At 44.5% G+C, this 23,480-nt stretch overlaps 1 protein-coding gene across 1 annotated transcript in view; it reads left to right on the forward strand.

Moving 5' to 3' along the window:
- Positions 1–23,480, forward strand: part of LOC140728836 (WD repeat-containing protein 70) — a 180,087-nt gene that overhangs the window by 62,977 nt on the left and 93,630 nt on the right. The window contains exons 10-11 of the mRNA XM_073047832.1: positions 2,460–2,634; positions 21,127–21,226. Coding sequence (XP_072903933.1) covers positions 2,460–2,634; positions 21,127–21,226 — 275 coding nt within the window. The remainder of the gene's footprint in view (positions 1–2,459; positions 2,635–21,126; positions 21,227–23,480) is intronic.

The following is a 23,480-nucleotide window of genomic DNA, read 5'->3' on the forward strand; positions in this document are numbered from 1 at the left end:
AACTACTGTTCCTTTATTGCATGCAGCTCTAATTTCCTGTTTAATGCCATCCCCAACCTCACTACTACTGTTAGGTGGCCTGTACACAACTCCCACCAGCGTTTTCTGCCCCTTAGTGTTATGCAGCTCTACCCATATCAATTCCATATCCTCCAGGCTAATGTCCTTCCTTTCTATTGCGTTAATCTCCTCTCTAACCAGCAATGCTACCCCACCTCCTTTTCTTTCCTGTCTATCCCTCCTGAATATTGAATATCCCTGGATGTTGAGCTCCCATCCTTAGTCACCCTGGAGCCATGTCTCTGTGATCCCAACTATATCATATTCATTAATAACTATCTGCACATTCAATTCATCCACCTTGTTACGAATGTTCTTCGCATTGACACACAAAGCCTTCAGGCTTGTTTTCACAACACTCTTAGCCCTTATACAATTATGTTGAAAAGTGGCTCTTTTTGCTTTTTGCCCTGGATTTGCCTGCCTGCTACTTTTACTTTTCACCTTACTACTTTTTGCTTCTACCCTCATTTTACACCCCTCTGTCTCTCTGCACTTGTTCCCATCCCCCTGCCACATTAGTTTAAATCCTCCTGAACAGCAGTAGCAAACACTCTCCCTAGGACATTGGTTCCAGTCCAGCCCAGGTGCAGACCATCCTGTTTATACCGATCCCACCTCCCCCAGAACTGGTTCCAATGCCCCAGAAATTTGAATCCCTCCCCCTTGCACCATTTTTCAAGTCACATATTCATCTGAAATATCCTCCTATTTGTACTCTGACTAGCACGTGACACTGGTAGTAATCCAGAGATTATTACCTTTGTGGTCCTACTTTTTAGTTTATCTCCTAACTCCCTAAATTCACCTTGTAGGACTGGTCACCCACTGGAATGAGGTCATAAATTGGATTCAACATTGGCTTTGTGCGAGAAGCCTAAGAGTGCCTGTTGAAGGTTTCCTCTCTGACTGGAAGTCTGTCTAGTGGTGTGCAGCACAGATCGGTGCTGCATCTTGTTGTTTGTCATCTATATCAACCATCTGGATGATGATTTAGTAACACTGTCACGTACCTCATGACGGGTTAAAGAACCAGCAGAAATGGAAAACACATTGGAGTCTGGTATTGCTATAAACTAATAGTGTTTATTAGTTTATTGGACACACAAATAACTCCCCACCGGTCACACCTTTTCTGCACTGCGAGAGCCACTGATCGATTCTGCTGAATCGATCCTCCAAAAACCCACCTTTCTGTGGAAACAGCAAAGCTCATCCAGTGTCCAAAACTGTGTGTGTGTCCGGGTCCAGCAGCTGACCTGGTATTTATTTCAGCATGCTGAACACCAGCTGTCCAACAAACTGCTCCTCTCTCTTTCTCTCTCTCTCCCTCTCTCTCTGTGTAAGAACTCACAAGCAAGCAAGTGTTCTTGTGGAAAGATAAACATCTTGCAGAGAAACCATAACATCAATCTTTTGAGCAGTTTCTGTCTCTCTCTCTTAATAGCAGCACAGTTTGTAGGGTCAACTCTGGACCCCATCACAACACCAAGATTGCAGGCATAGCGGCAGTGATGAAGACTATCAAAAGGTTGCAGTGGGATTTAGATCAGCTGGAAAAATGGGCTGAAAAATGACAGATGGAATTTAATACAGGGAAGTGTGAGGTGTTGCACTTTGGGAGAACTAACCAGAGTAAGGCTTACTCATTGGATGGTAGGGCACTGAAGCATGCCATAGAACAGAGGGATCTAGGAATACAGATCTATAGTTCATTGAAAGTGGCGTTATCAGTAGATAGAGTTGTAAAGAAAGCTTTTGGCACATTGACCTTCGTAATTCACTGTATTGAGTACAGGAGTTGTGATGTTATGTTGGAATCGGAGAAGACTTTGGTGAGGTCTAAATGGAGTATTGTGTGTAATTCTGGTCACCTGCCTAGGAAAGATATCAATAAAATTGAAAGAATACAGAGAAAATATATAAGTATGTTGCCAGAACTTGAGGACTTGCATTGTAGGGGAAGGTTGAACATGTTAAGTCTTTATTCAGTAGAACGTAGAGGAGTAAGGGAGATTTAATAAAGGAATACAAAATTATGAGGGATATAGATAGGGTAAATGCAGGCAGGCTTTGCCACTGAGGTTCAGTGAGTTTAGAACTAGAGGTTATAGGTTAAGGGTGAAGCCCTGTTTCAAACCATGTTTCAGTTCAGTCTGTGATATTATCCCTAGCATTATCTCAGTACCCTCACTTTATCATTTTCTTGCCTCACATTAAATTGTAAGCAATTAAATACTCCCCTCAGATTTTTTTTTCCTGTTTCTCTGGCTGCTAAAATAAACTTTCTTAACCTGTGTGTAAAGCATCACTTTTGTCTCTTTTGAAGTTGTTCTGTCCTTGCCAGTGGCTGGTGTGCTCAGGAGCTGTTTGTACTAATTGTTACTTGTTTGTATCAGGACTGTGAGGACTTGGGACATGAACAATGAGAAGAAACACAAGAATGTTTTTAAACCACGAACTGCACAAGGAAAGCGAAGTATTCCCACCACCTGTGCATATAGCAGAGATGGCAAATTGATTGCTGCTGCATGTCAAGATGGCTCCATTCAGATCTGGGATCGCAACATGAATGTGAGTGAATTCTAAATGAACAAGATTTACATGGCATTAATTTTACAAAGTGGTAGATGCCTGAAGCATGCTCCTAGGGAGGTGCTGGAAGCAAAAAACAACAGCAACATTTATGATTCATGTAGATAGACACAGAGCAGGTAGGAAATGGAAGGGTATAGAACATATGCAGGCACATGTGAAATGAGTTGGATTAGCATCGTGGCTAGCACAGACATAATGGGCTGAAGGGTCTTTTTTTTTTGCTGTGCTGTTCTATTTTCGATGTCTCATAGAAAATTTAAAGTATAGAACAAAGCCATTGGGCTCATTGTTCTGCTCCCTGTTGAAAAGCAGCTACCAAATCTGCTCCCAGCTTTCAGTATTAGTTTTGTAAATCTGCAGATGCTGGATCTTCTACTATGCAATCATTTAGAAACATAGAAAACCTACAGCACAGTACAGGCCCTGCGGCCCACAATGCTGTGTCGAACATGTACTTACTTTAGAAATTACCTTGGGTTACCTCTATTTTTCTAAATTCCATGTACCTATCCAGGAGTCTCCTAAAAGACCCCCATCGCATCCACCTTCACCACCATTGCCAGCAGCCCTCACCACTATCTACTTAAAAAACTTACCCTGGACATCTCCTCTGTACCTACTTCCAAGTACCATAGAACTGTGCCCTCTCGTTTTAGCCATTTTAGCCCTAGTAAAAGTTTCTGACTGTCTACAGGACCAATGCCTCTCCTAATCTTATACAGCTATATCAGGTCACCTCTTATCATCCGCCACTCTAAGGAGAAAAGGCCGAGTTCACTCAACCTATTCTCAAATGGCATGCTCCCCAATCCAGGCAACATCCTTGTAAATCTCCTCTGCACCCTTTCTATGGTTTCCACGTCCTTCCTATAGTGAGGCGACCAGAACTGAGCACAGTACTCCAAGTGGGGACTGACCAGGGTCCTATAGAACCATAGAACACTACAGCACAGAAAACAGGCTATTTGGCCCTTCTAGTCTGTACCAAAACTTTATTCCACTAGTCCTATTGACCTGCACCCAGTCCATAACCCTCCAGACCTCTCCCATCCATGTATCTATCCAATTTATTCTTAAAACTTAAGAGCGAACTGGCATTTACCACATCAGACAGCAGCTCGTTCCACACTCCCACCACTCTCTGAGTGAAGAAGTTCCCCCTAATATTCCCCCTAAACCTTTCCCCTTTCACCCTAAAGCCATGTCCTCTTGTATTTATCTCTCCTAATCTAAGTGGAATGAGCCTACTTGCATTTACTCTGTCTATACCTCTCATAATTTTGTAAACCTCTATCAAATCCACCCTCATTCTTCTATGCTCCGAGGAATAAAGTCCTAACCTGTTCAGTCTTTCCCTGTAACTCAACTCCTGAAGACCCGGCAACATCCTAGTAAATCTTCTCTGCACTCTTTCAATCTTACTGATATCCTTCCTATAGTTAGATGACCAGAACTGTACACAATACTCCAAATTTGGCCTCACCAATGTCTTATACAACCTCACCATAACATCCCAACTCCAATACTCAATACTTTGAATTATGCATGCCAGGATGCCAAAAGCCTTCTTTACAACCCTGTCTACCTGTGATGCCACTTTCAGGAAATTATGTATCTGAACTCCCAGATCCCTTTGTTCCTCCGCGCTCCTCAGTGCCCTACCATTTACTGTATATGTCCTCCCTTGATTTGTCTTTCCAAAATGCAACACCTCACACTTGTCTGCATTAAATTCCATCTGCCATTTTCTGGTTTTTCCAGTTGGTCCAGATCCCTCTGCAAGCTTTGAAAGCCTTCCTCGCTACCGACAACGCCTCCAATCATAGTGTCATCCGCAAACTTGCTGATCCAATTTACCACATTATGATCCAGATCTAGACCTTATAGCTGCAACATTACCTCTTGGCTCCTAAACTCAATCCCACAATTGATGAAGGCCAGTGCACCATATGCTTTCTTAACCACAGAGTCAACCTGCGCAGCAGCTTTGAGTGTCCTATGGACTCAGACCCCAAGATCCCTCTGATGCTCCACACTGCCAAGAGTCTTACCATTAATATTATGTTCTGGTATCACTTAACCTACCAAAATGAACCACCTCACACTTATCTGGTTTGAACTCCATCCGCCACTTGTCAGTCCAGTTTTGCATCCTATCGATGTCCCGCTGTAACCTATGACAGCCCTCCACACTATCCACAACACCCTCAACCTTTGTGCCATCTACTGCTATACCTTCATCAATGCGTTTAGTCACATTCTCAAAAAATTCAATCAGGCTTGTAAGGCATGCAAATTATTCAGAATCATATTATGCCTCTCCAAATGTTCATAAATCCTGCCTCTCAGGATCTTTTCCATCAACTTACCAACCACTGAATTAATATTCATGAGGCTATAATTTCCTGGGCTATCTCTACTCCATTTCTTGAATAAGGGAACAACATCTGCACCAAGGGCTTCTCATGGCCCCTTCTGGCTCTCCTAATTTAATTCTTAAACTCCTTTCTGCTAGCCTTATAATCTTCTAAATCTCTATCATTACCTAGTTTATATAACCTTCTGTGAGCTTTTCTTTTCTTCTTGACAATCCATCCATGATTTCCTCCTTTTTAAGGCAGTGAATTCCAGATCCTATTTAAGAAGGGAACCAGGTATAATCCTGGGAACTATAGACTGATGATTCTCATGTCAGTGGTTGGGAAATTACTGGAGAGAACTCTTAGGGTTAGGATTTATGAGTATTAGGAAAACCATGCACCAGCTAGGGAGAGCTAACATGGCTTGGTGCGGGACAAGTTGTATTTTACTAACTTGATTGAGATTTTTGATGAGGTGACATGGATAATTGATGATGGTAGAGCTGCGAATATTGTTGGGTACGGGTTAGCTAAAACGTTTAACAAGGCAGCCCATTCCACACATTCACCACTCTCTGCATAAAAAAACTTAGCCCTGACATCTCCACTGTACTTAATTCCAAGCATCTTAAAACTCTGCCCTCTCGTGCTAGCCATTTCAGCCCTGGGAAAAAGCCTCTACTATGCACACAATCAATGCCTCTCATCATCTTGTACACCTCTATCAGGTCACCTCTCATTCCCCGTCGCTGCAAGGAGAAAAGGCTGAGTTCACTCAACCTACTCTCATAACCCCAATCCAGGCAACATCCTTGTAAATTTCCTTTGTACTCTTTCTATGATCTCCACATCCTTCCTGTAGTGAGGCAACCAAAACTGAGCATGGTACTCCAAGAGGGGTCTGACCAGGGTCCAGTATAGCTGCAACATTACCTCTTGGCTCTTAAACTCAAATCCATGATTGATGAAAGCTAATGCACCCATATGCCTTCTTAACAACAGAGTCAACCTGCACAGCTGCTTTGAGTGTCCTATGGACTTGGACCCCAAGATCCCTCTGATTCTCCATACTACCAAGAGTCTTAACATTAGTACTATATTCTGCCATCATATTTGACCAACCAAAATGAACCACCTCACTTATCTGGGTTGAAATCCATCTGCCGCTTCTCACCCAGTTTTGCATCCTATCAATGTCCCACTGTAACCACTGACAGCCCTCCACACTATCCACAACATCTCCAACCTTTGTGTCATCCTCAAATTTGCTAACCCATCCCTCCACTTCCTTATCCAGGTCACTTATAAAAATCACGAAGAGAAGGGGTCCCAGAACAGATCCTTGAGATACACCACTGGTCACCGACCTCCATGCAGAATATGACCGATCAACAATCACTCTTTGCCTCTGTAGGCAAGCCAGTTCTTGATCCACAAAGCAATGTCCCCTGGGATCCCATGCCTCCTTACTTTCTTAATAAGCCTTGCATGGGGTGCCTTATCAAATGCCTTGCTGTAATCCATTTACATTACGTCTACCTCTCTACCTTCAACAATGTGTTCAGTCACATCCTCACAAAATTCAATCAGGCTCGTAAGGCACGACAAATGCCTTTGACAAAGCCATTCTGACTTAGCCTAATCATATTATGCCTCTCCAAATGTTCATAAATCTCTCAGGATCTTCTCCATCAACTTATGAACCACTGAAGTAAGATTAATTGATCTATAATTTCCTGGGCTATCTCCACTCCCATCCTTGAATAAAGGAACAACATCCACAATCCTCCAGAACCTCTCCCGTCCCCATTGATGATGCAAAGATCATTGCCAGAGGCTCAGCAATCTCCTCCCTCGTCTCCCACAGTAGCCTGTGATACATCTCGTCTGGTCCCGGTAACTTATCCAACTTGATGCTTTCCAAAACCTCCAGCACATCCTCTTCCTTAATATCTACATGCTCAAGCTTTTCAGTCCGCTGTAAGACATCCCTATAATCGTCAAGGTTCTTTTCCATAGTGAATACTGAAGCAAAGTATTCATTAAGTACCTCTGCTATCTCCTCTGGTTCCATATGCATTTTTCCACTGTCACACTTGATTGGTCCTATTCTCTCACATCCAATCCCCTTGCTCTTCACATACTTGCAGAATGCCTTGGGGTTTTCCTTAATCCTGTCCACCAAGGCCTTCTCATGGCCCCTTTTGGCTCTCCTAATTTCATTCTTAAGCTCCTTCCTGCTAGCCTTATAATCTTCTAGATCTCTATAATTACCTAGTTTCTTTTAGGTTTCACAAGCTCTTCTTTTCTTCTTGACGAGATTTACAACAGCCTTTGTACACCACGGTTCCTGCACCCTACCATCCTATCCCTGTCTCATTGGAACATACCTGTGCAGAACTCTACGCAAATATCCCCTGAACATTTGCCATATTTTTTCCGTACGTTTCCCTGAGAACCTTTGTTCCCAATTGATGCTTCCAAGTTCCTGCCGGATAGCCTCATATTTCCCCTTACTCCAATTAAACACTTTCCTAACTTGTCTGTTCCTATCCCTCTCCAATGCTATGGAAAAGGAGATAGAATTGTGATCACTATCTGCAAAATGCTCTCTCACTGAGAGATCTGACACCTGACCAGGTTCATTTCCCAATACCAGATCAAGTACAGCCTCTCCTCTTGTAGTCTTATCTACATATTGCGGCAAGAAACCTTCTTCAACACACCTAACATACTCCACCCCATCTAAACCTCTTGCTCTAGGGACATGCCAATCGATATTTGGAAAATTAAAATCTCCCACCACCACAACCCTGTTACTATTACAACTTTACAGAATCTGTCTCCCTATCTGCTCCTCAGTGTCCCTGTTACTATTGGGTGGGCTATACAAAGCACCCAGTAGAGTTATTGAACCCTTCCTGTTCCTAACTTCCACTCACAGAGACTCAGTAGATAATCCCTCCATGACTTCCTCCTTTTCTGGAGCCGTGACACTATCTCTGATCAGCAGTGCCATGCCCCCTCCTCTTCTGCCTCCCTCCCTGTGCTTTATGAAACATCTAAAGCCTGACACTCGAAGTAACCAGTCCTGCCCCTGAACCATCCAGGTCTCTGTAATGGCAACAAAATCGTAGCTCCAAGAACTGAACCACTCTCTAAGCTCATGCACTTTGTTCATAATACTCCTTGCAATAAAATAGACACGTCTCAAACCATCGGTCTGAGCGCGTCCCATCTCTATCACCTGCCTATCCTCCCTCTTGCACTGGCTCCAAGCTTTCTCTATTTGTGAACCAACAGCCTCTTCCTCCGTCTCTTCAGTTCGGTTCCCACCCTCCAGCAATTCTAGTTTTCCCCAATAGCCTTAGCAAACCTCCCCATCAGGATATTGGCCCCCCTGGGATTCAAGTGCAACCCAACCTTTTTGTACAGGTCACTCCTGCCCCAAAAGAGGTCCCAATGATCCACAAATCTGAATCCCTGCACCGTGCCTCCAATCCCTCAGCCACACATTTATTCTCCACCTCATTCTATTCCTATACTCACTGTCACACAGCTCAGGCAATAAGTCCGAGATTACTACCTTTGTGGTCCTGCATCTCAACTTCCTTCCTAACTTCATGTAGTCTGTTTTCAAGACCTCCTCCCTTTTCCTACCTATGTTGTTGGTACCAATATGTACCACGACCTCTGGCTGTTCTCCTTCCCACTTCAGGATATCACGGACGCGATCAGAAACATCCTGGACCCTGGCACCTGCGAGGCAAACTACCATCCGTGTTTCTTTCCTGCACCTGTCTGACCTCCTAACTATAGAGTCTCTTATCACTGCTGTCATCCTCTTCCTTTCCCTGCCCTTCTGAGCCACATGTCCAGACTCTGTTCCAGAAGCACAGCCACTGGTGCTTCCCCCCCACCCCCAACAGTACTCAAAACAGGAGGTCTTATTGTTAAGGGGTACAGCCATGGGAGTAGTCTCTAGCATCTGACTCCTGCCCTTCCCTCTCCTGACTGTTACCCACTTATCTGTCTCCCGAGGCCTCGGTGTGACTACCTGCCTATAGCTCCTATTTATTATCTCCTCACTCTCCCTAACCAGACGAAGGTAATCGAGCTACATCTCAATTTCCCTAACGCGGTCCCTAAGGAGCTGCAGCTCAATACAGCTGGCACAGATTTGGCCGACCAGGAGTTGGGAGTCTCCAGGACTTCCCACATTTGACACCGAGCACAGAACACCTGCCTCACAAACATACTGCCTGTCTGTATTCTACCTGGGCAACTTGCCTCGTCTTGACCTGATATCGCCAAAGCCTTCCTACTCTGGACCTGCTCTGTAAAGCTGTCTGCTTTTAAACTCTTCTTGCTGTTCTACCTGGCTGAAGTTCACACGCTTGTGCAGTCGTGCCCCGATCAAACCACTGAAGAAATAACCATCTCCTTTTAAACTCTTCTCACTGTTGTAACTGGCTGATGTCCACGCACTTGTGCAGACTTGCCCCGATTTAGTTCCAAAGTTGCTATTGGACAAAGTTACTACTGGTCCAATAGTTAAGGTCTTAAGTTGGGCAGGGCCACTTCTGGAAGCATTAGATAGGATCTTGCAGAGAGGTCGATTAGGTCAGACTGTTTTGGTGAAAGGATTACTGGCAGGTGGGAGACTTTTAAAAGTAACATCAAGAGTTCAGGAGCAGTATGTTCCCTCTGGGGTGAAGAACAAGGCTGTCCGTTAAGGAAACCTTGGATGACAAGAACTCAGGAAAAGGAGAAGCCATAAATTGGGATTCGAAAATAAGGAAAAAATAAACCATAATGAGTATAAAAAGTGTGGGAAATAGAAGAGAGAAATCAGGAGGGCAAAACAGGGTTTTAGGTTGATCTGGCAGGCAAAGTCGGGGAAAATTCATAGAGCTGGCTAGGGACAGGATAGGTCCCCTTTAAGATCAGCATGTCCATCTCTGTGTAGAGCCATTACAGATGGATGAGGTTTTTAATGAATGTTTCAGTTTTCACTTTGGAGAAGATGATGAAAACTAAGGAATTGTGACAAATGACGAACAGGAGAAAATCTGCAGATGCTGGAAATCCAAACAACACACAAAAATGCTGGAGGAACTTTCAAGCGAAACCCCAAGGGTTTTGGCCCGAAACATCAACTGTATTTTTTTCCATAGATGCTGCCTGGCCTGCTGAATTCCTGCAGCATTCTGTATGCGATTGTTACTAATGAGTTGTGATGCCTTAGATCTTATAGGAATTACCAAAGATGAAGTGTTGATGACCTTCGAACGGATTAGGGTAGATAAATCCCCAGGACCTAACAGAGGCAATTCTCAGATCTCGTAGGAAATGAGAGAAGTAATTTTAAAATCCCTTGTAGAAATATTTGAATCACCTTTAGTCACAGGTGAAGTTCCAGAAGACTGAGGTTGTTTGATGTTGTTCCATTGTTTAAGAAAGTCAGCAAGGACAAGTCAGGTAACTACAGACAGCTGAGCCTGACTTCAGTGGTGGTTCCTGGAGGTTCTGAGGAACAGGATCTACCAACATCTGGTTAGTCAATGTCTAATTAGAGATAGTACTCATGGCTTTGTACATGGGAAATCGTGTTTCTCAAATCTATTTCAGATTTTTGAAAAGGTGGATTGTGTCTATATGGACTTCAGCAAAGCTTTTGACAAGGTCTCTGATTGAGGGAAGGCCGGAAGGTTAGATCACATGGGATCCTGATAAGAGCTAGCAAGGTGTATATGTAATTGGCTCCATGTTAAGTAGCAGAATTTGATCATTGAATTTTGGTTCTTGGACTGGAGGCCTGTGACCAGTAGTGTGCCACAGGGAATTTCTTCGGCAGTTTGAACGGGGCACGACTAAGCAAGCGCGTGAATAGACAATAGACAGTAGGTGCAGGAGTAGGCCATTCGGCCCTTCTAGCCAGCACCGCCATTCACTGTAATCATGGCTGATCATACACAATCAGTACCCCGTTCCTGCCCTCTCCCCATATTTCGGCCCATGAGGCAGCGGGAGAGTTTAAGAAGCAAGCAGATTAACAGAGCAGGCGACTTAGTAGCGGGTGACGGAGTAGTCAGAGACAGAGTAGGAAGGCTTTGACTCAGAGGCTTTGGCGAGCTGAGTCTGAGGATGAGCTTGCCCCCAGTGAGGTAAGGCTGGGTAAGCTCCTTTAATTGATCTAATTATCTTAGAAGTAGGTAATAGAGGCAGCAGTTAGGGGAGTAGAGTGGTCCGTTTGCAGTATGTGGGAAGTCAGGGTGAGCGCAGTTGTCCCTGATGACTACACCTGTAAAAAGTGCATCCAGCTGTAGCTCCTGACAAACCAAGTTAGGGAACTGGAGCTGGATGAACTTCAGATCATTTGTGAGGCAGAGGCAGAAATAAACAGGAGTTACAAGGAGATAGTCACCTCGAAGAGTCAGGAGACAGGTAGCTGGGTGACTGTCAGGAGCAGGAAGGGAAATAGAATGAGCAGAGCACCCCTGTGGCTGTTCTCATCAATAATAAGTATACCGTTTTGGATACTGTTGGTGGGGACGACTTACCAGGGACATGTTGCAGTGGTTGCGTCTCTGGCACCGAGACTGGACCTCAGCTCAGAAGGGAAGGAGGAAAAAGAGGAGAGCAGCAGTGATAGGGGATTCGATAGTTAGGGGGACAGATAGGAGGTTCTGTGGAAGAGATCGAGAATCCCGGATGGTCTGAGGCCTCTCTGGTGCCAGGGTCCGCGATATCTCGGATTGAGTTCTCAGTATTCTCAAGAGGGAGGGTGAGCAGCTGGATGTTGTGGTCCATGTAGGGACCAATGACGTGGATAGGAAGAAGGAGGAGGTCCTGCAAAGAGAATTTAGGGAGTTAGGTGCAAAGTTGAAGGACAGGACCTCCAGGGTTGCAATCTCAGGATTGCTACCCGTGCCATGTGCTAGTGAGGCTAGAAATAGGAATATAATGCAGCTAAATACGTGGCTAAGGAGATGGTGCAGGAGGGAGGGCTTCGTGTTTCTGGACAATTGGGCCTTGTTCCAGGGAAGGTGGGTCCTGTTCTGATCGGACAGGTTGCACCTGAACTGGAGAAGGACTAACATCCTTGCGGGAAGGTTTGCAAGTGCTGCTCTGAGGGGTTTAAACTAGATTTGCAGGGGGAGGGGAACCAGAGTGTTAGAGCAGATAGTGAGGTGGAGGAGGATAAAGGTCATGCGAGAGCTGCAAGTAAAGTGCATGGAGTAAAGCCAGATCTAACATATAAAGAGGCTTTGAGGAAAGAGAAACAGAATAAAGGGTGTAAGGGTAGTGAGGTATAAGGGCTAAAGTGCGTGTACTTCAATGCAAGAAGCATCAGGAACAAAGCTGATGAACTGAGAGCTTGGATACATACATGGAATTATGATGTAGTGGCCATTACAGAGACTTGGCTGCCACCAGGGCTGGAATGGATTCTCAATATTCCTGGATTTCAGTGCTTTGAAAGGGATAAAGGGGGGGAGAGGAGGAGGGGTGGCATTACTGGTCAGGGATACTATTACAGCTACAGAAAGGTTGGGTAATGTAGCAGGATCCTCTTTTGATTCAGTATGGGTGGAAGTCAGGAACAGGAAGGGAGCAGTTACTCTACTGGGGTATTCTATAGGCCCCCTGGTAGCAACAGAGATACTGAGGAGCAGATTGGGAGGCAGATTTTGGAAGGGTGCAAAAATAACAGGGTTGTTATCATGGGTGACTTTAACTTCCCTAACATTGATTGGCACCTGATTAGTTCCAATGGTTTAGAAGGGGCAGAGTTTGTTAAGTGCGTCCAGGACGGATTCCTGTCACAGTATGTTGACAGGCTAACTAGGGGAAGTGCCATACTAGATCTAGTATTAGGTAACGAACCGGGTCAGGTCATAGATCTATCAGTGGGTGAACATCTGGGGGACAGTGACAACCACTCCCTGGCCTTTAACATTATCATGGAAAAGGTCAGAATCAGAGAGGACAGAAAATTTTTTAATTGGGGAAGGGCAAATTATGAGGCTATAAGGCTAGAATTTGCGGGTGTGAATTGGGATGATGTTTTTGCAGGGAAATGTACTATGGACATGTGGTCGATGTTTAGGGATCTCTTGCAGGATGTTAGGGATAAATTTGTCCCGGTGAGGAAGATAAAGAATAGTAGGGTGAAGGAACCATGACAAGTGAGGTGGAGAATCTAGTCAGATGGAAGAAGGCAGAATATGTGAGGTTTAGGAAGCAAGGATCAGATGAGTCTATTGAGGAATATAGGGTAGCAAGAGCTTAAGAAGGGGCTGAGGAGAGCAAGAAGGGGGCATGAGAAGGCCTTGGCGAGTAGGGTAAAGGAAAACCCCAAGGCATTCTTCAATTTATGTGAAGAACAAAAGTTTGACAGGAGTGAAGAAACATAGAACACTACAGCACAGTACAGGCTCTTCAGCCCTCCATGTTGTGTCAACCCATATAATCCTTAAAAAGTACTAAATCCACACTACCCCATAACCCTCCAATTTTCTTTCATCCATGTGCCTGCTCAAGAGGCTCTTAAATACCCATAATGTTTTAGCCTCCACCACCATCCCTGGCAAGTCATTCCGGGCAGTGACAATCCTCTGTGTAAAAAAAACTTACCCCTGATGTCTCCCCTAAACTTCCCTCCCTTAATTTTGTACATATGCCCTCTGGTGTTTGCTATTGGTGCCCTGAGAAACAGGTACTGACTATCCACCCTATCTATGCCTCTCATAATCTTGTAGACCTCTATCAAGTCCCCTCTCATTCTTCTATGCCCCAAAGAGAAAAGTCCCAGCTCTGCTAACCTTGCTTCATATGACTTGTTCTCTAATCCAGGCAACATCCTGGTAAATGTCCTCTGCACCCACTCCATAGCTTCCACATCCTTCTACATCCTTCCTATAATGAGGTGACCAGAATTGAACACAATACTCAAAGTGCGGTCTCACCAACGATTTGTAGAGTTGCAACATGACCTCTCTACTCTTGAACTCAATCCCCCTGTTAATGAAGCCTAGCATCCCATAGGCCTTCTTAACTACCCTATCAACCTGTGCAGCGACCTTCAGGAACGTATGGATTTGAACTCCAAGGTCTCTTTATTCATCCACACTCTCAAATAATTGACCATTAATCCTGTACTCAGTCTTCTGGTTTGTCCTTCCAAAATGCATCACCTCACACTTGTCCGGATTGAACTCCATCTGCCATTTTTCTGCCCAACTCTGCAGCTGTCTATATCTTCTTGTAACCTTCGACCACCTACAGCTCCATCCACAACTCCTCCAATCTTCGTGTCATCCGCAAACTTACTCACCCATCCTTCCGCCTCTACATCCAGGTCATTTATAAAAATCACAAATAGCAGGGGTCCCAGGACAGATCCCTGCGGCACTCCACTAGTCACTGACCTCTAGGCAGAATACTTTCCTTCCACAACTACCCTCTGCTTTCTTCCTTTAAGCCAGTTTTTGATCCAAACAGCCAAGGTTCCACTTATCCCATGCCTCATGACTTTCTGGATGAGTCTTTCATGAGGGACCTTGTCAAATGCTTTGCTAAAGTCCATGCAGACCACATCCACTGCCCTACCCTCATCAATTTCTTTTGTTACTGCTTCAAAAAACTCAATCAGGCTCGTGAGGCACGATATTCCCTTCACAAAGCCATGTTGACTATCCATGAGTAGACTGCACTTCTCCAAATGCTTGTAGATCATATCCTTAAGAATCCTTTCCAGTAGTTTGAATACCACCGATGTAAGACTCACCGGTCTATAGTTACCAGGTTTCTCCCTATTACCTTTTTTAAACAAGGGAACTACATTTGCCATTCTCCAGTCCTCCGGCACTTCCCCTGCAGCCAAGATCCTTTTCACTTGTGAATACTGAAGCAAAGTATTCATCTAGGACCTTCCCAACCTCCTCCACCTCCAGGCACATGTTGCCCTCTTTATCCTTTAGCGGTCCCACCTTCGTTCTCATCATCCTCCTATTCTTCACATACGCATAGAACGCCTTGGGGTTCTCCTTAATCCTACATGCCAAGGCCTTCTCATGCCCCCTTCGAGCTCTCCTAAGTCCTTTCTTTAGCTCCTTCCTGGCTACCCTATATTTCTCATGAGCCCCTCCTACTTCTTATATCTAACATATGCTTCCTTTTTCCTCTTGACGAGTTGCCTCGCATGTTTTGTCAGCCACGGTTCCCTTTTCCTACCATTTTTTCCTTGCCTCAGTGGGACAAACCTATCCTGAACCCAGCTTAAGTGGTGCCTAAACTTCTCCCACAATACTTCTGTGCTTTCCCTTTTGAACATCTGTTTGCAATTTACTCTCGCTAGTTCCTGCCTCATCCCTTCAAAGTTAGCCCTTCCCCAGTTCAGCACTTTACCATTTCGTCTGATTTTATCTCTTTCCATAGCTATGCTGAAGCTAAGGGAGCTGTGGTCACTCTCACCAAAATGCTCCCCCACCAAGAGGTCTGTCACCTGGCCAGGTTCATTACCCAGAACTAGATCCAGTATAGCCTCTCCTCTCATCGGCCGGTCCACATACTGTGTCAGGAATCCTTCTTCAACACACCTGACAAATTCAGCCCCATCTATCCCCCTTGCACTCAGGAGGTGCCAGTCAATATGAGGGAAGTTGAAATCACCCATAACCACTACCCTGTATTTCCTGCTCCATTCTAAAATCTTCCTGCTTATCTGCTCCTCGTTGTCCCGAGGGCTATTTGGGGACCTATAGACTACTCCCAGCACAGTGATTGATCCCTTCCTATTTCTGACTTCCACTCAGACTGACTCCGTGGGCACTCCTTCTGCAGCGTCCTCCCTTTCTATAGCCGTGATACTATCCCTGACCAGCAATGCCACTGCCCCTCCCTTTTCTACCTCCCATCCTATTCCTTTTAAAACACCTGAACCCCGGACCTGCATCATCCAATCCTGCCCTTCCTCTAACCAAGTTTCAGTAACGGCCACAACGTCATAGTTCCACGTGCTAATCCATGCTCTAAGTTCATCCTCCTTGTTCCTAATACTCCTAGCATTGAAATAGACACATTTCAACCCCTGTAACTGGCTACAATTATGTTCTGTCCCCTGCCTGTCCTTCCTCATCAACTCAGAACTCTTAGCATCATGCCCTTGTCCTTCTAGCTTAATCCCTGCACTCACATTCTGATTCCCACCCCCCTGCCCAACTAGTTTAAACTCTCCCCAACAGCTCTATCAAACCTGCCCACCAGGATATTGGTCCCCCTGGGATTCAAGTGCAACCCGTCCTTTTTGTACAGGTCACACCTGCCCCAAAAGAGGTCCCAATGATCCAGAAATCTGCATCCCTGCCCCCTGCTCCAATCCCTCAGCCACGCATTTATCCTCCACCTCATTCTATTCCTATTCTCACTGTCACGTGGCACAGGCACTAATCCTGAGATTACTACCTTTGAGGTCCTGCTTTTCAACTTCCTTCCTAACTCCCTGTAGTCTTCTTTCAGGACCTCTTTCCTTTTCCTACCTATGTCTTTGGTACCAATATGTACCACGACCTCTGGCTGTTCTCCCTCCCACCGCAGGATATCTTGGACGCGATCAGAAACATCCCGGACCCTGGCCAGATAGGACATAGGACAACCCTGACCATAGGACCGATTAGAGATAAAGGTGGGAAGATGTGCCTGGAGGCTGTGGAAGTGAGCGAGGTCCTCAATGAATTCTTCTCTTTGGTATTCACCAAAGAGAGGGAACGATGACAGTGAGGACAATATGAGTGAGGTTGAAGTTCTGGAGCATGTTGATATTAAGGGAGAAGAGGTGTTGGAGTTGTTAAAATACATTAGGAAGGATAAGTCCCCGGACACTGATGGAATATTCCCCAGGCTGCTCCACAAGGTGAGGGAAAAGACTGCTGAGCCTCTGGCTAGGATGTTTATGTCCTCGTTGTCCACGGGAATGGTATCAGAGGATTGGAGGGAGGCGAATATTGTGCCCTTGTTCAAAAAAGGTAGTAGGGATAATTGGGGTAATTATCTGTGGTGGGAAAGCTGTTGGAAAAGATTCTTAGAGATAGAATCTATGGGCATTTAGAGAATCATGGTCTGATGAGGGACAGTTAGCATAGCTTTGTGAAGGGTAGATCTTGTCTAACAAGCCTGATAGAGTTCTTTGAGGAGGTGACCAGGCAAATAGATGAGGGTAATGCAGTGGATGTGATCTACATGGATTTTAGTAAGGCATTTGACAAGGTACCACACGGTAGGCTTATTCAGAAAGTCAAAAGGCATGGGATCCAGGGAAGTTTGGCTAGGTGGATTCAGAATTGGCTTGCCTGCAGAAAGCAGAGGGTTGTGGTGGAGGGAGTATATTCGGATTGGAGGGTTGTGACAGGTGATGTCCCACAAGGATCGGTTCTGGGACCTCTACGTTTTGTGGTTTTTATTAACGACCTGGATGTGGGGGTAGAAAGGTGTGTTGGCAAGTTTGCAGATGACACAAAAGTTGGTGGTGGTGTGGATAGTGTAGAGGATTGTCTAAGATTACAGAGAGACTTTGATAGGATGCAGAAGTGGGCTGAGAAGTGGCAGATGGAGTTCAACCCAGAGAAGGCCTGCCAGTTTGACAACAGTGGTGGGTAAATTAATGGGAAGTATTCTTAGAGATAGTATATATAATTATCTGGATAGACAGGGTCTGATTAGGAATAGTGAGCTTGGATTTGTGCGTGGAAGGTCATGTTTGACAAATCTTATTGAATTTTTGAAGACGTTACGAGGAAAGTTGATGAGGGTAAGGCAGTGGATGTTGTCTATATGGACTTCGGTAAGGCCTTTGACAAGGTTCCACACGGAAGGTTAGTTAGGAAGGTTCAATCGTTAGGTATTAATATTGAAGTAGTAAAATGGGTACAACAGCGGCCAGATGGGAGATGCCAGAGAGTAGTGGTGGATAGCTGTTTGTCAGGTTGGAGGCCAGTGACTAGTGGTGTGCCTCAGGGATCTGTATTGGGTCCAATGTTGTTTGTCATATACATTAATGATCTGGATGATTGGGTGGTAAATTAGATTATTAAGTATGCAGATGATACTAAGATAGGTGGCGTTGTGGATAATGAAGTAGGTTTTCAAAGTTTGCAGAGAGATTTAGGCCAGTTAGAAGAGTGGGCTGAAAGATGGCAGATGGAGTTTATTGCTGATAAATGTGAGGTGCTGCATTTTGGTAGGAATAATCCATATAGGACATTGAAGGTAGGGCGTTGAAGAATGCAGTAGAACAGAGTGATCTAGGAATAATGGTGGAGGTGGAATCCCTGAAGGTGAATCTCATGTGGATAGAGTGGTGAAGAAAGCTTTTGGTATGCTGGCCTTTATAAATCAGATCATTGAGTCTAGGAGTTGGGATGTAATGTTAAAATTGTACAAGGCATTGGTAAGGCTGAATTTGGAGTATTGTGTACAGTTCTGGTCACCGAATTATAGGAAAGATATCAACAAAATAGTGAGAATACAGAGAAGATTTACCAGAATGTTACCTGGGTTTCAGCACCTAAGTTACAGGGAAAGGCTGAACAAGTTAGGTCTTTATTCTTTGGAGCGTAGAAGGTTGAGGGGGGACTTGATAGAGGTATTTAAAATAATGAGGGGGATAGATCGAGTTGATGTGGATAGGCTTTTTCCATTGAGAATAGGAGAGATTCAAATAAGAGGACGTGATTTGAGAGTGAGGAGGCAAAAGTTTAAGGGTAGCACGTGGGGGAATTTCTTTACTCAGAGAGTGGTAGCTGTGTGGAATGAGCTTCCAGTAGAAGTGGTAGAGGCAGGTTCGGTATTGTCATTTAAAGTAAAATTGGATAGGTATATGGACAGGAAAGGAATGGAGGGTTATGGGCTGAGTGCGGGCCACTGAGACTAGGTGAGTGTAAGCGTCGGCTTGGACTAGAAGGGCCAAGATGGCCTGTTTCTGTGCTGTAATTGTTATATGGTTAAGTGTGAGGTGGTACACTTCGGAAGGACAAACTCCAAGGCAGAGTACAAAGTAAATGGCAGGATACTTGGAAGTGTGGAGGAGCAGAGGGATCTGGGGGTACATGTCCACAGATCCCTGAAAATTGCCTCACAGGTAGATAGGGTAGTTAAGAAAGTGATGCACCATCAATAACTCTCCGAGATGTGAGGCGAGATATAGGCTTTTATTGGCTGGAAGAAAGAAGAAGCAGCAATTGACCACCATACTACATCCTGGAGATTGAGGGCAGGGCTCAGGCTCCAATCGCCTTTATACCGGGGTCTGTGGGAGGAGCCACGGTCAGTGGGAGGAGCCAGAGGAGCAGTCAGCGGGGGGGCATGTCCAGACAGGTATATGTAGTTCACCACAGAAAGCTTACGGTGTGTTACCATTCATAAGTCGAGGGATAGAGTTTATAAGAGTTGCTGGGTAATGATGCAGCTCTATAAAACTCTGGTTAGGTCACACTTGGAGTACTGTGTCCAGTTCTGGTCGCCTCACTATAGGAAAGATGTGGATGCATTGGAAAGGGTACAGAGGAGATTTACCAGGATGCTGCCTGGTTTAGAGAGTATGGATTATGATCAGAGATTAAGGGAGCTAGGGCTTTACTCTCTGGAGAGGAAGATGAGAGGAGACATGATAGAGGTATACAAGATATTAAGAGGAATAGATAGAGTGGACAGCCAGTGCCTCTTCCCCAGGGCATCACTGCTCAATACAAGAGGACATAGCTTTAAGGTAAGGGGTGGAACGTTCAAGGGGGATATTAGAGGAAGGTTTTTCACTCAGAGAGTGGTTGGTGCGTGGAATGCACTGCCTGAGTCAGTGGTGGAGGCAGCTACACTAGTGAAATTTAAGAGACTACTAGACAGGTATATGGAGGAATTTAAGGTGGAGGGTTATATGGGAGGCAGGGTTTAAGGGTCGGCACAACATTGTGGGCCGAAAGGCCTTTACTGTGCTGTATTTTTCTATGTTCTATGAATGGTGCTAGGTCCTTTGTTGTTCATTATTTATGTAAGTGGATGTCAATGTCTTACAATTTCTTGCCATTTAAAGATACTTCAATTTCCTTTTTTTTCTAGTAAGGAAGTATAAATCATAACAGTGGAAAAAATTAGCATAGTATTCCCAGATTGTCGTGAGCATGCCAGGTCCCACTTATTCTCTTAGCCTCTCTTTATTTGCCTGAAACCTCCCTTCATCTTTCTTGTAATTCACACTACCTGCCAACTTTGAGTTAGAACTACTGTATAAAAGAAGTATGGAGCTTCTATAGACAGGAATGGATGGATAAGTGGAAATGGACAGATCTCGTTAAATGACTTTATGTTGAAATAGATGAATCAGATAGAAATATTGGGGTGAGAAAGGTTTCAAATGCTGTATTTCAGAGCTGTTAACTAGACAGCCAATTGGGGCTTTAAACTTTGAGGCTATAGATTTTTTAGTAGATAATCAGAAATATTAACCAGACTAAAATATTGATCTGCCATTATCCACCCATCCACCTATTCAAGAATAGGCCCTTCCTTGAGACACGCCACCCAGCAACCCCAATTTAATCCTAACCTAATCATGGGACAATTTCCAATGACCAGTTAACTTACCCAGCACACCTTTAGACTGTGCGAGGAAACCGAAGCACCCAGAGAAAACACACTCATTCTGTGGAGAGGATGTACAAATACTCCTTACAGAGGAAACTGGGATTGAACTCTGATACTCCAAATTGTAATAGCATTTTGTCTAAACTGTACACTACGAGAGCAGTTGAAAAGGTCTGCTCATGTTCTCAGACCATATGAGAGCTGATTGGTTTATAACTCTGCTTTTGACAAGGACAAAAAATTGCTTTCTCCAGTACTGATGGTATTTGCAAGGCAGTGTGACTTATTGGCATGTTTTACACCCAAATCATATTACCCATACTGGGTACAATGTCTTAAAATGATATACAGCCACACTCGGAACTGGTGACATGTTGTGGCTGAGCACTTGATAGTGTTTTGGTTTATTGTGATTTATTGGCTCTGTGGTGCTCTGAATATTTATCACTAATCATTATTTATTATATAGGTTCATACAAAGTTTCACAACCGACTGGCGCATGTTCCTGGCAGTGACACATCTTGCCTTAGCTTCTCGTATGATGGGACTACTTTGGCATCACGTGGTGGTATGAGGTTTCACTTGACATTTCTTTAATGCAGGTGATGTTGCATGCCTTAAACCAGGGCTTCCCAACCTATTTTTGTGCCTTGGTCCCCTACCATAGACCTCAGGTTGGGAACCCCTGACTTAAAATGTATGCCTGTGTGGGAAGATGTGGAAGAACCTGGAGTCATTTCTATACATGTGCATACCCGTGTGACTGTGGATATCTGAATTTTAGCCTTTGTGGCTGCTGAAGCTTCCCATCATTTGCTATCAGAGACACACATCTTCTTGGTGAGGTCCCTGAAGCTGATTCCCAAGGGAGGTTTTTTTTTTGGGACCAGATGTGAGGCATGGATCTTTTGAATCAGATTCCTGACCCAAAAATCCAAAGCAGGGAGTGATTGAATTCCATCATAGACATAGATATCATGATTGTTTGGATTAGATCCCAATTGGAGAAAGGCCAAAGTTGATCGTATCAGAAATGATTTGAGAAGAGGCAATTGGGGCGGGGTATTTTCTGGCAAAGATGTAGTTGATAAGTGGGAGGCCTTCAAAAGTGAAATTTTGAGAGTACAAAGCTTGCATGTGCTTGTCAGGATAAAAGGTAACTATAACAGGTGTAGGAACTCTTGGTTTTCAAGAAATATGGAGGCCCTGGTTAAGAAAAAAAAGTGGTGTGTTGTAGGTAGGAACAAATAAAGGGCTTATCAGACCGTACAACCATAAGGTATAGGAGAAAAATTAGGCTATTTGGCCCATTGAATCTGCTGCATCATTTCTTTATGGCTGATCCATTTTTCCTCTTGGCCCCAGTCTTCTGCCTTCTCCCCATATCCCTTCGTGCCCTGACCAATCAAGAATCTATCAACCTCTTCCTTAAATATACATAAAGACTTGGCCTCCACAGCTGTCTGTGGCAAAGAATTCCACAGGTTCACTACTCTCTGACTAAAGAAATTTCTTCTCATCTCCATTATAAAAGGGCGCCCCTCTATTCTGAGGCTGTGTCCTCTGGTCATTCTCTCCCCCACCATAGGAAACGTCCTCTCCACATCCACCATTCGATAGGTTTCAAATAGGTAACCCCCCCCCCCCTTAACTTCCTCAATACTACCTGCCCCTCCATCTATATTCATATCGTCTGCAAACTTATCATCCAAGTCACAGATGTATAGCATAAAAAGAAGCGGTCCCAACTGAGACCTCTGTGGAATACTGCTCGTCATTGGCAGCCAACCAGTAAAGGCTCCCTTTTTTCCCCACTCTTTGCTTCCTGCCAATCAGCCACTACTTTATCTATGTTAGTATCTTTCCTGTAATACCACGAACTTTTAAATCAAGCAGTGGTAAATCAAGGCAACTGGACTTGCGATGTTGTCCAGAAGCTATTTTCCCACTCATCCAAAAGGTTTCTTCAGTTTTGATCTATGGTGGTTAGTTTTCTGGTTTATAAACTCTGTGAGTTGTTTGGGGGTATAGCAATCACACAAGGGTCATTAAGAGCTGTAGAGCAAACACGAGGAAATCTGCAGATGCTGGAAATTCAAACAACACACATAAAATGTTTGTGGAACACAGCAGGTCAGGCAGCATCTATAGGGAGAAGCGCTGTCGACGTTTTGGGCCGAGACCCTTCGTCAGGACTAACTGAAAGGAAAGATACTAAGAATAGTGGGGGGAGGGGGAAATGCGAAATGATAGGAGAAGACTGGAAGGGGTGGGATGAAGCTAAGAGCTGGAAAGGTGATTGGCGAAAGTGATACAGAGCTGGAGAACGAAAAGGATCATGGGACAGGAGGCCTCGGGAGAAAGAAAGGGGGAAGGGAGCTCCAGAGGGAGATGGAGAACAGGCAGAGTGATGGGCAGAGAGAGAGAGAAAAAAAACAAACAACTAAATATGTCAGGGATGGGGTAAGAAGGGGAGGAGGGGCATTAGATAGATAGATAGATACTTTATTCATCCCCATGGGGAAATTCAACTTTTTTCCAATGTCCCATACACTTGTTGTAGCAAAACTAATTACATACAATACTTAACTCAGTAAAAAATATGATATGCATCTAAATCACTATCTCAAAAAGCATTAATAATAGCTTTTAAAAAGTTCTTAAGTCCTGGCGGTAGAATTATAAAGCCTAATGGCATTGGGGAGTATTGACCTCTTCATCCTGTCTGAGGAGCATTGCATCGATAGTAACCTGTCGCTGAAACTGCTTCTCTGTCTCTGGATGGTGCTATGTAGAGGATGTTCAGAGTTATCCATAATTGA

Source organism: Hemitrygon akajei, chromosome 6 (assembly GCF_048418815.1).
Source record: "Hemitrygon akajei chromosome 6, sHemAka1.3, whole genome shotgun sequence".
Lineage (NCBI taxonomy): Eukaryota > Metazoa > Chordata > Chondrichthyes > Myliobatiformes > Dasyatidae > Hemitrygon > Hemitrygon akajei.